Below are 12,883 nucleotides of genomic sequence, written 5' to 3'. Positions count from 1 at the left end.
GAGGATACATAAAACAGTATAATACAATAAAATCATATATAATAAGTCTAATGCATTAAAAGTTCTCAGTGCCAACTAGATAAAAAGCAATACAACTCAGACTGTACATTTGTCATAAATAATATGTAATATATATATCTCTGCTAGACTGTGATAAATAAAATAGAAGTAGCAGACAATATGAAACGGCCTCTAAAATGAGGATGAATAAAAAAAACAGTAAAATGACAGTGTGATTCAAACAACTTGTGATAATAGAGACCATGTATGATAAAACATCGATAATCATAACTTCATGATTAAACCTGATTATGTCAGACGTCATCAAGAACATGTCCCATTATTCAAAAATTCAAAAAAGAAAGAGCTCACCTTAGAACTCAAAGGTGTAATACAGAGTGCCTTAAATGAACTGCTCCGATGATGAGCAGTGGTAAAAATAAGCAAAACTGTAAAAGATAGGGAACACAATAAAATACATAAGCATCTATAAATGGTAAAATCACTAAACCTGCGTGACTGATAGTGATGACCAGTGCTTTTTTTGTGCCGGTACGCAACGGTACGGCGTACCGGCACCTTTTTTTTTTTGCTTCCCCGCCCCGTGAGTCCATGTCCCGCACGCAGTGCCAGCCCCCATTTCCGGCCACTGCTGCTTCTCCTGTTGAGCAGCAGCGGCCGCTACACAAAGAAAAAGATTTTTTTAAAAACTTCAAACCTGGCTGAAACGCGGCACCCCGGCACTGTAGACAGCCATTAGGCATTGGCTGTTGCCCCGCAGCCGCTCCTCCTCTTGCCTCTACGTCACTGCGCTCCTCCGGGGTCTTCCTCCAGGGGCAGTGACGTAGAGGCAAGAGGAGGAGCGGCTGCGGGGCAACAGCCAATGCCTAATGGCTGTCTACAGTGCCGGGGTGCCGTGTTTCAGCCAGGTTTCAATTTTTTTTTAATCTTCTTTTTCTTTGTGTAGCGGCCGCTGCTGCTCAACAGGAGAAGCAGCAGCGGCCAGAAATAGGGGCTGGTGCCGCGTGCGTCGCGACTTCGCGCCGTTCGCGGGGAAACTTGGCAGGGAGAGGGAAACCAACAGAGGGAAGGATTGGGGAGAGAGAGAAAGAGGGAAACCAACAGAGGGAAGGATTGGGGAGAGAGAGAAAGAGGGAAAACAACAGAGGGAAGGATTGGGGAGAGAGAGGGGAAAACAGATGGAAGGATGGGGAGGGAGAGAGGAAAAATAGATGGAAGGATGGGGAGAGAGAGGGAAAAATAGATGGAAGGATGGGGAGAGAGAGGGGAAAAACAGATGGAAGGATTGGGGAGAGAGGGAAAAACAGATGGAAGGATTGGGGAGAGAGAGAAAGAGGGAAAACAACAGAGGGAAGGATTGGGGAGAGAGAGAAAGAGGGAAAACAACAGAGGGAAGGATTGGGGAGAGAGAGGGGAAAACAGATGGAAGGATGGGGAGAGAGAGGGAAAAACAGATGGAAGGATTGGGGAGAGAGGGGAAAACAGATGGAAGGATTGGGGAGAGAGGGGAAAAACAGATGGATTGGGGAGAGAGAGAGAGGAAAAACAACAGAGGGAAGGATTGGGGAGAGAGAGAAAGAGGGAAAACAACAGAGGGAAGGATTGGGGAGAGAGAGGGGAAAACATGGAAGGATGGGGAGAGAGAGGGGAAAACAGATGGAAGGATTGGGGAGAGAGGGGAAAAACAGATGGAAGGATTGGGGAGAGAGAGGAAAAACAGATGGAAGGATTGGGGAGAGAGGGGAAAAAACAGATGGAAGGATGGGGAGAGAGAGGGAAAAACAGATGGAAGGATGGGGAGAGAGAGGGAAAAACAGATGGAAGGATTGGGGAGAGAGGGGAAAAACAGATGGAAGGATTGGGGAGAGAGAGAAAGAGGGAAAACAACAGAGGGAAGGATTGGGGAGAGAGAAAGAGGGAAAACAACAGAGGGAAGGATTGGGGAGAGAGAGAAAGAGGGAAACCAACAGAGGGAAGGATTGGGGAGAGAGAGAAAGAGGGAAACCAACAGAGGGAAGGATTGGGGAGAGAGAGAAAGAGGGAAACCAACAGAGGGAAGGATTGGGGAGAGAGAAAGAGGGAAAACAACAGAGGAAAGGATTGGGGAGAGAGAGAGAGAGAGAGAGAGGGAACCAACAGAGGGAAGGATTGGGGAGAGAGAGGGGAAAACAGATGGAAGGATGGGGAGAGAGAGGGAAAAACAGATGGAAGGATTGGGGAGAGAGGAAAAACAGATGGAAGGATTGGGGAGAGAGGGGAAAAACAGATGGAAGGATTGGGGAGAGAGAGAAAGAGGGAAAACAACAGGGAAGGATTGGGGAGAGAGAGAAAGAGGGAAAACAACAGAGGGAAGGATTGGGGAGAGAGAGGGGAAAACAGATGGAAGGATGGGGAGAGAGAGGGAAAAAACAGATGAAAGGATTGGGGAGAGAGGGGAAAACAGATGGAAGGATTGGGGAGAGAGGGGAAAAACAGATGGAAGGATTGGGGAGAGAGAGAGAAAGAGGGAAACCAACAGAGGGAAGGATTGGGGAGAGAGAGAAAGAGGGAAACCAACAGAGGGAAGGATTGGGGAGAGAGAGAAAGAGGGAAACCAACAGAGGGAAGGATTGGGGAGAGAGAAAGAGGGAAAACAACAGAGGAAAGGATTGGGGAGAGAGAGAGAGAGAGAGAGAGGGAACCAACAGAGGGAAGGATTGGGGAGAGAGAGGGGAAAACAGATGGAAGGATGGGGAGAGAGAGGGAAAAAACAGATGGAAGGATTGGGGAGAGAGGAAAAACAGATGGAAGGATTGGGGAGAGAGGGGAAAAACAGATGGAAGGATTGGGGAGAGAGAGAAAGAGGGAAAACAACAGGGAAGGATTGGGGAGAGAGAGAAAGAGGGAAAACAACAGAGGGAAGGATTGGGGAGAGAGAGGGGAAAACATGGAAGGATGGGGAGAGAGAGGGGAAAACAGATGGAAGGATTGGGGAGAGAGGGGAAAAACAGATGGAAGGATTGGGGAGAGAGAGGAAAAACAGATGGAAGGATTGGGGAGAGAGGGGAAAAACAGATGGAAGGATGGGGAGAGAGAGGGAAAAACAGATGGAAGGATGGGGAGAGAGAGGGAAAAACAGATGGAAGGATTGGGGAGAGAGGGGAAAAACAGATGGAAGGATTGGGGAGAGAGAGAAAGAGGGAAAACAACAGAGGGAAGGATTGGGGAGAGAGAAAGAGGGAAAACAACAGAGGGAAGGATTGGGGAGAGAGAGAAAGAGGGAAACCAACAGAGGGAAGGATTGGGGAGAGAGAGAAAGAGGGAAACCAACAGAGGGAAGGATTGGGGAGAGAGAGAAAGAGGGAAACCAACAGAGGGAAGGATTGGGGAGAGAGAAAGAGGGAAAACAACAGAGGAAAGGATTGGGGAGAGAGAGAGAGAGAGAGAGAGGGAACCAACAGAGGGAAGGATTGGGGAGAGAGAGGGGAAAACAGATGGAAGGATGGGGAGAGAGAGGGAAAAACAGATGGAAGGATTGGGGAGAGAGGAAAAACAGATGGAAGGATTGGGGAGAGAGGGGAAAAACAGATGGAAGGATTGGGGAGAGAGAGAAAGAGGGAAAACAACAGGGAAGGATTGGGGAGAGAGAGAAAGAGGGAAAACAACAGAGGGAAGGATTGGGGAGAGAGAGGGGAAAACAGATGGAAGGATGGGGAGAGAGAGGGAAAAACAGATGAAAGGATTGGGGAGAGAGGGGAAAACAGATGGAAGGATTGGGGAGAGAGGGGAAAAACAGATGGAAGGATTGGGGAGAGAGAGAAAGAGGGAAAACAACAGAGGGAAGGATTGGGGAGAGAGAGAAAGAGGGAAAACAACAGAGGGAAGGATTGGGAAGAGAGAGGGGAAAACAGATGGAAGGATGGGGAGAGAGAGAGGGAAAAACAGATGGAAGGATTGGGGAGAGAGGGGAAAATAGATGGAAGGATTGGGGAGAGGGGAAAACAGATGGAAGGATTGGGGAGAGAGGGGAAAAACAGATGGAAGGATGGGGGAAAGAGAGAGGGAAAACAGATGGAAGGATGGGGACAGAGAGAGGGAAAAACAGATGGAAGGATGGGGAGAGAGAGAGGGAAAACGGAAGGATAGGGAGAGAAAGAGGGAAGACGCTGGATGGAAGAATGCAGAAAGAAATAGGGGAGACACTGGAAGGATGGGGAGAGAAAGCAGAGCTGCTGGATGGAAAAGGGGAATAGAGAAAGACTGGAGAATAAGAGGAAGGGCATGGGGAGAACAAGGGTGAGGAAAAGATGAAAAGCCACAGGTAGATGAAGGAAATTAAAGAATGGATAGTAAGAATGAATTAAATCTGGACAGAGAGAGAGCCTGAAAAATATTGAAGAAAGCAAAGAAAAAGGAGACAAAAATGACAAATGGCACAGAAGAGTTAAGCGAAAACAAAGGAAAGCAGAATCACAGACTGGGACCAATATGGAAAGAAAAACAGTCACCAGACAACAAAGGTAGAAAAAAATCATTTTATTTTCATTTTAGTGTTTGTAATATGTCCAATATGAGAATTTACATTGGCTGTCTTATTTTGCACTGGGTATACTGGAGCTGTAAGAGCTTACAGTGATTATTTATAATGAAAAAAATTACGTTATTTTTTTCTCCTATAGTACTATAATATTTTCAATGATGTCTGTTTATATGCGCCATGGCTGGTATAGGGGGTGTGGTTAATGTGGGTGTGGCTATCATAGGGGTGGAGCCATATGTGGTGACCCCGCCCATAATGAGTACCGGCACCTTTTTTTCTACAAAAAAAGCACTGGTGATGACAAAACAAAGAATACTAGAAACAATGAAAGATATATGCTACTAATAAGGCTTGCTTAGTGACTATAGTATCTATCTACTGTGTATAAGGGGAGTAAATATAAAAGCGCAAAACTAACCAGTTAAAGATAAGCGATTATAGACTGCTGCCGCCAGACAAAGGGTCTATTATTATGTTATACTATATATGAGGGACAGAAAAGTGTAAATCTAACTCCTTTTGAGTACCTTTTTCATCTTGTTGTCCTCGGTGATCACACAGTGCATCAGTTCCTGTATGCACAGTCTTTTTAAAGACCATTTTTATTTTTCACCTGGCATTATTATTTGACATTTACTACCCTTTGCCAGACTGCTGAAGCAGGCACGTTATATGCCGAAACACGGTGCCATGTTGAGTCTAGAGCATTGATTTTACATGTGTAATACTGTATTAATATCATTTTATTCTTTTTACATATTTTGGATTGTATGTAATTTTTATCCTATTTATATATACACCAGAATAATAAATATTGTTTTTATTTTATCCTTAGGTTTGTCTAGCCTTCCTAAGTTCCCACTCCCTTTGTATACTGCGTTCTTTCTAAACATTTTTCTGTGTGTAATTTCGAAAATCAGAACATGTTTATTTCTTCCATTATGGACTCTCGTTTTTTAAATGTTTTCCTGTAAACCAAGGGTGTCCAACCTCAGTCCTGCCAGGTCAGGTTTACAGTATTTCCCCAATGAATATGCATGAGATCTATTAGCATACAGTGGAGTTAGCATACAGTGGAGGCAGGGCATGCAAATAGATCTCATGCATATTCATTGGGGAAATACTGAAAACCTGATTGGATTGTGGTTCTCGAGGACCGAGGTTGGAGAACTCTGCTGTTAATGTTTATTTCATCATTTGGACATCATATCGAAAATGCCCCTCCACATTTCCACAGAACTTGACTTTCAATTACCAGAGCTGCTTTTATGTCCTATTAGAATGGATTTCAGTTTCTTTTTATGCATGCTTTTGTTCTGGTTATTGGCTGCTCTGATTATATTTTTTGCTGCATACTGGTAAATATAACAATATTGATAAAGTAACTGTACTTTTGTGTCATATTATGAGATGTTTTTCATTCTTTTCATGATAGAAGTCTTTTAAAAATCCTTTCTCTAATACCTGTTCAGTTTTCCCTCATCATGACTAGGAGCATATTAAAAGGATGCATTTATATATACACACTTTTTAACAGATATTTGAATACCATTTGTGGGATTCTCATACTTGTACATGTCTGTAGAAACAACTTCATCTTAATATGCAAAGAATGAACAAAAAGCCAAGATATGCAGATATTAAATATAGCTGTGTTAATTTATTTTGTTTTGCTTGCAGTGGAATAGTCTGATTGTTAGTGCAGCAGGCAGGGTTTATGCCCACTTTCCCTACTGATGCTTCTTGTAGCCTTGGACAAGTCACTACACTCTCTATTGCTTCAGGTACAAACTTAGATTGCAAGCTCCCTGGGTATAGGGAAATAACTGCAGTGCTTTGATCATAACTTGCAGCCCTTCTGCATTTCCTCACAGCTGTATCCGGGGTGACTCCTTGGTTCACCCCGATCTTCCCAGGGTCCTCGCTCCAAGTGCCCAGGGTTTCCAGGTGCTTTTTGGCTAGGATCAGGCGACCCTCAGGGGGAGGAATGCTGGCTTCGGCCTAACCCCTGGTAAGCCTTTCCTCAGCTGAGAGGTGCCCAGCTCTACCGCCGGCTGCCTTTCAGGTGCTGTGGAGGACTTGCAGCTCATCTGCATATCCTTTTCAGCCTTCTCTGGGGTGACTCCCAGGTCCACTCCGATCCACTCAGGGCCTCCGCTCTAGGTGCCGCGCGCCTAATGGCGCATGGGGCATTTTTCTCTTTACATCTATTTTTCTTCCAGTTACTACTTGTGGCTCCAGTACACTTTTTCTTCTTGGCACTGTCTCTTCCTAATTTGTTTCTCCATCTTAAACCACTGTACACTCCAGGAACACTGTACACTCCAGGAACACATTGTCTACCATCTGTATTCATCATCTCACCATCTCTTTTTTCCTCTTCCTTTTTCTCAGCTCTCAACCTTAAACATTTCCTTCCTTCTATTCATCCATCTCCTTTCTATCTGAGTACATCTCGCCTTCGTCGCTGTCATCATACCTCTCCTACTCATCTCCATACTCTCTTACTCCTTCTCCTGCTCTCCGCTGGGGACATTAATCCCAATCCTGGTCCTCGACATCAGCTCTCATCCTATTTGTGCAGGTCACACCATGATATCTCCAATCTAATTTCTGTTCCTCTCCTCCCCGCTCCTTCCCTGCCTTTCTCTTGCGCTCTGTGGAATGCCCACTCTGTCTGTAACAAACCTTCCTACATCCATGGCCTCTTTATCTCTCATACTGTCCATCTGCTTGCCCTAAGTGAAACTTGGCTTTACCCTGAAGACTCTGCTTCAGTTGCAGCCCTATGCCTTGCCCAGTTGGCCGCAGAGGTGGTGTCGGGCTACTACTTTCACCCTCTTGTAGATTTCAACCTCTTCTTCTACCTCAGTCTCACTGTTTTTCTTCCTTCGAAGTCCACTCCATCCATCTATTTGCTCCTCTGCCTCTCCGAGTAGCAGTCATTTATCGACCCCCTGATAAGTCCCTTTCTTCCTTTCTCACTGATTTTGATGCTTGGCTTTCCTTCTTTCTTGAACCTTCATCTCCTTCCCTCATTCTTGGGGATTTTAACATTCATGCTAATGATCCATCTGACTCTTATGCTTCGCAGTTTCTTGCTTTAACATCCTCTTTCAATCTTCAACTGTACTCCACTGCCCCCACTCACCAGAACGGCCACTGTCTTGATCTTATCCTCTCCTCAAACTGCTCACTCTCCAGTTGCTGTGCCTCAACTCTTCCCCTCTCTGACCATCATCTGATAACTTTCACACTTAAACACCCTCCTCCCCAGTGCCCGTCCAATCTTAACCAATACATTTAGGAATCTTCAGGCTATTGACCCTTCTACTCTGTCCTCCAATATTTCAAATCTCTTCTCTACCACTATATTATCCAAGTCTGTCAATGAGGCTGTCTCTTCCTATAATACTATACTCTCCTCTGCTCTGGATACTCTCGCTCCTCTCATTCCCCGTTCTGTAAAACGTACCAAACCCCAACCTTGGCTGACCTCTAGAATCCACTACCTACGTTCCTGTGCCCGCTCTGCCGAACACCTTTGGCTGAAATCCCGTGCCCATGCTGACTTCATACATTTCAAATTCTTGCTGACCTCCTTCCAGTCTGCTCTTTTACTTGCCAAACAGGACTATTACATCCAGTTGACTAATTCTCGTGGCTCAAACCCTCGTCGTCTCTTTGCCACATTGAACTCTCTCCTCAAAGTGCCTTCACCTCCAACCCCCTCTTCACTTTCCCCTCAGACTCTGGCTGAGTTCTTTCATGATAAGGTTCACAAGATTAAACTTGAATTCTCAACCAGGTCACCTCCACCTCTCCTTCCCTTAGTCCAGTCTCTCAACCTTCCAACCCCTGCCTCCTTTTCTTCCTTTTCTGAAATCACTGAAGAGGAAACTACACATCTTCTTTCCTCCTCAAAACTAACTACCTGTTCCTCTGATCCTATTCCCACCCATCTACTTAACACTATCTCTCCTACTGTCATCCCGTTTATCTGTCATATCCTCAATCTTTCACTGTCAACTGCGACCGTTCCTGATGCCTTCAAACATGCCATAGTCACACCCAGTGGTGTGCTGGAGCCGGCTCGCACCGGCTCGCAAGAGCCGCTTGTTAAATTTTGACAGCTCTTGCGAGCCGGTTGTTGTTGGGGGCGAGCCGGCTCCATTGCGGGAGGTAAGCATGGCAGGAGGGCGCCATCACAGGCCATGCTTACCTCCCCTGCCGCTCCGAAGCATATCCAACCATGTCCTTCGCTCCCACCCTCCCCTCCCGCTCCCCTCCCCTCCGTCTTTTTTTAATTACCTCCGTCGAAGCGCGCACCATTTAAAGCCCTGCTGCGTGCTGGCTGTCTCCAGGCTTGCTTGGATGATGTTCGTGCCTTAGTCCCGCCTTCATTCTGACGTCATTTCCTTTTTTCGCGAAGGCGGGACTAAGGCACGAACATCATCCGAAGCAAGCAGGGGAAGCCTGGAGATGGCCAGCACACAGCAGGGCTTTAAATGGCGCGCGCTTCGACGGAGGTAATTTAAAAAAGACGGAGGGGAGTGGGAGGGGAGGGTGGGAGCGAAGGACATCTTTGGACATGCTTCGGAGCGGCAGGGGAGGGAGGAGAATCGCTGAATGGGTAGAGGGGGGCAGGGGAGAGACCTGCTGGGTATGGGTGGGTAGAGGGGGCAGGGGAGAGGCTTACTGAGCATGGGTGCGTAGAGGGGGGCAGGAGAGAGACTTGCTGAGCATGGGTGGGTAGAGGGGGGCAGGGGAGAGACCTGCTGGGCATGGGTGGGTAGAAGGGGGCAGTGGAGAGGCTTGCTGGGAATGGATGGGTAGAGGGGGGCAGGGGAGAGACTTGCTGGGCATGGGTGCGTAGAGGGGGGCAGGGGAGAGACTTGCTGAGCATGGGTGCGTAGAGGGGGGCAGGGGAGAGACTTGCTGGGCATGGGTGCGTAGAGGGGGGCAGGGGAGAGACTTGCTGGGCATGGGTGGGTAGAGAGGGGCAGGGGAGAGACCTGCTGGGCATGGGTGGGTAGGGGGGGAGGGGAGAGAAGAGAATTGCTGGGTATGGATGGATAGAGAGGGGCAGGGGAGAGAGGAGAGTTTCAGGACATGGATGGAGGGCAGAGCAAGAGAAATTCTGGACATGGATGGAGGGGAGGGAAGGGAGAGAGAAGAAATGCTGGACATGGAGGGAAGATAGAGGAAGGAGATTAGATGAGGGAAAAGGAAGTGAGGAGAGAAACTGCACATGGATGGAGAAAATAGGCAGAAGCTGGATCCACTGTACAGTCAAGTATGCGGAGGACCAGAAATGAAGAAGAAAGGAGGAAAGAAAAGAAATAAATGGAAAGGAAGCCCTGGAAACGGAGTCAAGGGAACAGATAGAGAGCAGCAGAATCAGATACTGGACCAGCATGATCAGAGAAACAAAGTCACCAGACAACAAAGGTAGAAAAAAAATAATTTTATTTTCATTATAGTGTTTGGAATATGTCCACTTTGAGAATCAGGTGCTGAACATTAAACGTTTATATTTATTTACTTATTTATGGCATTTTATCCCATATTAAACATGAATTAGATTGGAACCTGAGATAATTTAATTTTTTTTTCCTGGAGAGAGTAATGTGTTGGCGGCCCCCCCCCCCCCCCCCCCCGGGGTATAGCCAGTGCAGCAAATTTTTTTTTGGGGGGGGGGCGTGCAGAGGTGGGTGGGGGGCGCCGAGGTAGATGGGGGGGGGGGGGCACCGAGGTGGACCAGGGAGAGAGCCTGTTGTTAAAAATTTACAAGCACACCACTGGTCACACCACTCCTTAAAAAACCTTCATTGGACCCTACCTGTCCTTCCAACCATCGCCCCATCTCCCTCCTCCCTTTCCTATCCAAGATACTTGAACGTGCTGTTCACTGCTGTTGCCTGGAGTTTCTTTCATGTCAAGCTATTCTTGATCCACTTCAATCTGGCTTTCGCCCCCTTCATTCAACTGAAACAACGCTTGCTAAAGTCTCCGATGATCTGTTCCTGGCCAAATCCAAAGGTCTCTATTCTATCCTCATCCTTCGCGATCTATCTGCTGCTTTTGACACTGTTGATCACAGCCTACTCCTTGATATGCTGTCCTCACTTGGATTTCAGGGCTCTGTTCTTTCCTGGTTTTCTTCTTATCTCTCCTAGCGTACCTTTAGTGTATACTCTAGTGGATCCTCTTCTACTTCTATCCCACTGTCAGTTGGTGTACCTCAGGGATCTATCCTGGGACCTCTTCTCTTCTCCATCTATACTTCTTCCCTTGATACTCTGATCTTATCCCATAATTTTCAGTATCATCTTTACACTGATAGCTCCCAGATCTACCTCTCCACACCAGAAATCTCAGCCGAAATCCAGGCCAAAGTATCAGCCTGCCTGTCTGACATTGCTGCCTGGATGTCTCAGCGCCATCTGAAACTAAACATGACCAAGACTGAGCTTCTTATATTTCCCCCTAAACCAAACTCTCCTCCTCCCCCATTCTCTATTTCTGTGGATAACTCTCTCATCCTTCCTGTCTCATCAGCTCGTAACCTTGGGGTCATCTTCGACTCCTCCCTCTCCTTCTCTGCACATATTCAACAGACTGCTAAAACCTGCCGTTTCTTTCTCTATAATATCAGCAAAATTCGCCCTTTCCTTTCTGAGCACACTACCAGAACCCTCATCCACGCTCTTTTCACCTCTCGCTTAGACTTTTGCAACTTGCTTCTCACAGGTCTCCCACTTAGCCATCTCTCTCCTCTTCAATCTGTTCAAAATTCTGCTGCACGACTAATATTCCACCAGGGTCGTTATGCTCATATTAGCCCTCTCCTCAAGTCACTTCACTGGCCTCCTATCCGTTTCCGCATACAGTTCAAACTCCTCTTATTGACCTATAAGTGCATTCACTCTGCAGCTCCTCAGTACCTCTCCACTCTCATCTCTCCCTACATTCCTCCCCGGGAACTCTGTTCATTTGGGTAAATCTCTCTTTTCTGCACCCTTCTCCTCCACTGCTAACTCCAGACTCCGTTCCTTTTATCTTGCTGCACCATATGCCTGGAATAGACTTCCTGAGCGGGTACGTCAAGCTCCATCTCTGACCGTCTTCAAATCTAAGCTAAAAGCCCACCTTTTTGATGCTGCTTTTAACTCCAAACCCTTGTTCACTTGTTCAGAACCCTTATTTTGTCATCCTCACTTTAATATTCCCTTATCTTTTGTTTGTCCTGTTTGTCTGTCCTAATTAGATTGTAAGCTCTGTCGAGCAGGGACTGTCTCTTCATGTTCAAGTGTACAGCGCTGCGTACGTCCAGTAGTGCTATAGAAATGATAAGTAGTAGTAGTAGTAACTTATTTTGAGTTCGGATTTCAAAAGATGTGTAATCAAATCTAAAACAGTGATAATAAGTAAATACTTAGCTTTTATGTTCCTTTCCATACAGTTAACAATTTTGCAATATACAATAAAATACATTCTTTTGCTTTTCAGCCAAAAGGAGCACTAGAAAATACTTTAAAAGGACACGCAAATAGTATTCGACTGATACACCTTCAACTTGTTCTTCCACTGGAGCAAGGCATGGTAAATATAGATTTTTAATGTCAGTCTATTATGTAGACTGTGGTGTACTAATGTGCAATTATATCCATAAACAGCAATCTGAGCAGATAAATTGGGTTGATCTAATCTGTACAGGAAGGACTGAAGGTTCGAGAGGGCTGGGTGGTGCATGGGTAGTGAGTGCATTTTTTTCTAGCAATCTTCTAGCCCAGCCATCTTACAGGGGTGAGGTGATTACTAAGAGACCCACCCCACAATAGCAAAGCCCCCTGCAACCAACCACAGAACCTATAAAAAGGCAGAATTGGTGTGCAGAGCCTGGGCTCTTTCATTAATACTTGGGGACCAGGGGTCAATTTTAGCATGCAATGGATTTTTGATGGAGCTCGAAGAAGCTGCAGCCACCCTGCTTGGGGAGATAGAGAATACTGAAGAGGCAGTGGAGCTGGCTGGCCATGAGGCACTGTGAAAAGTTGAGTGCTCTCTATCTCCCCCTGCTGGTTGATGGACACAACCCATACGTAATGGCTACATCTGCTATGACTAAAGGAAAGAAAATTACCAAGGTAAGGACCTAATTTTCCCACCTTTTTGTCTAGGCACAGTATCTATGTGAGCTAACAAATTAGCCACACCATTTTGTAATAATGTTGAAAATGTGAATGTTTTCATCCTGTTATATCTTTCTGATGCATTGCTTCCTTATCATCTTCACCAGACCATTCCCGATGAGTAGGTATATGCACTCCTACCAGCAGA

At 46.2% G+C, this 12,883-nt stretch overlaps 1 protein-coding gene across 1 annotated transcript in view; it reads left to right on the top strand.

Annotated features, from left to right (window-relative positions):
* Positions 1 to 12,883, top strand: part of PROM1 (prominin 1) — a 330,624-nt gene that overhangs the window by 264,062 nt on the left and 53,679 nt on the right. Inside the window, exon 17 of the mRNA XM_030191212.1 lies at positions 12,053 to 12,145. Within this exon, the coding sequence (XP_030047072.1) occupies positions 12,053 to 12,145 (93 nt within the window). The remainder of the gene's footprint in view (positions 1 to 12,052; positions 12,146 to 12,883) is intronic.

The sequence above is a fragment of the Microcaecilia unicolor genome, chromosome 2 (genome assembly GCF_901765095.1).
Source record: "Microcaecilia unicolor chromosome 2, aMicUni1.1, whole genome shotgun sequence".
Taxonomy (NCBI): Eukaryota; Metazoa; Chordata; class Amphibia; order Gymnophiona; family Siphonopidae; genus Microcaecilia; species Microcaecilia unicolor.
This window is presented reverse-complemented; position numbering and strand designations above follow the sequence as displayed.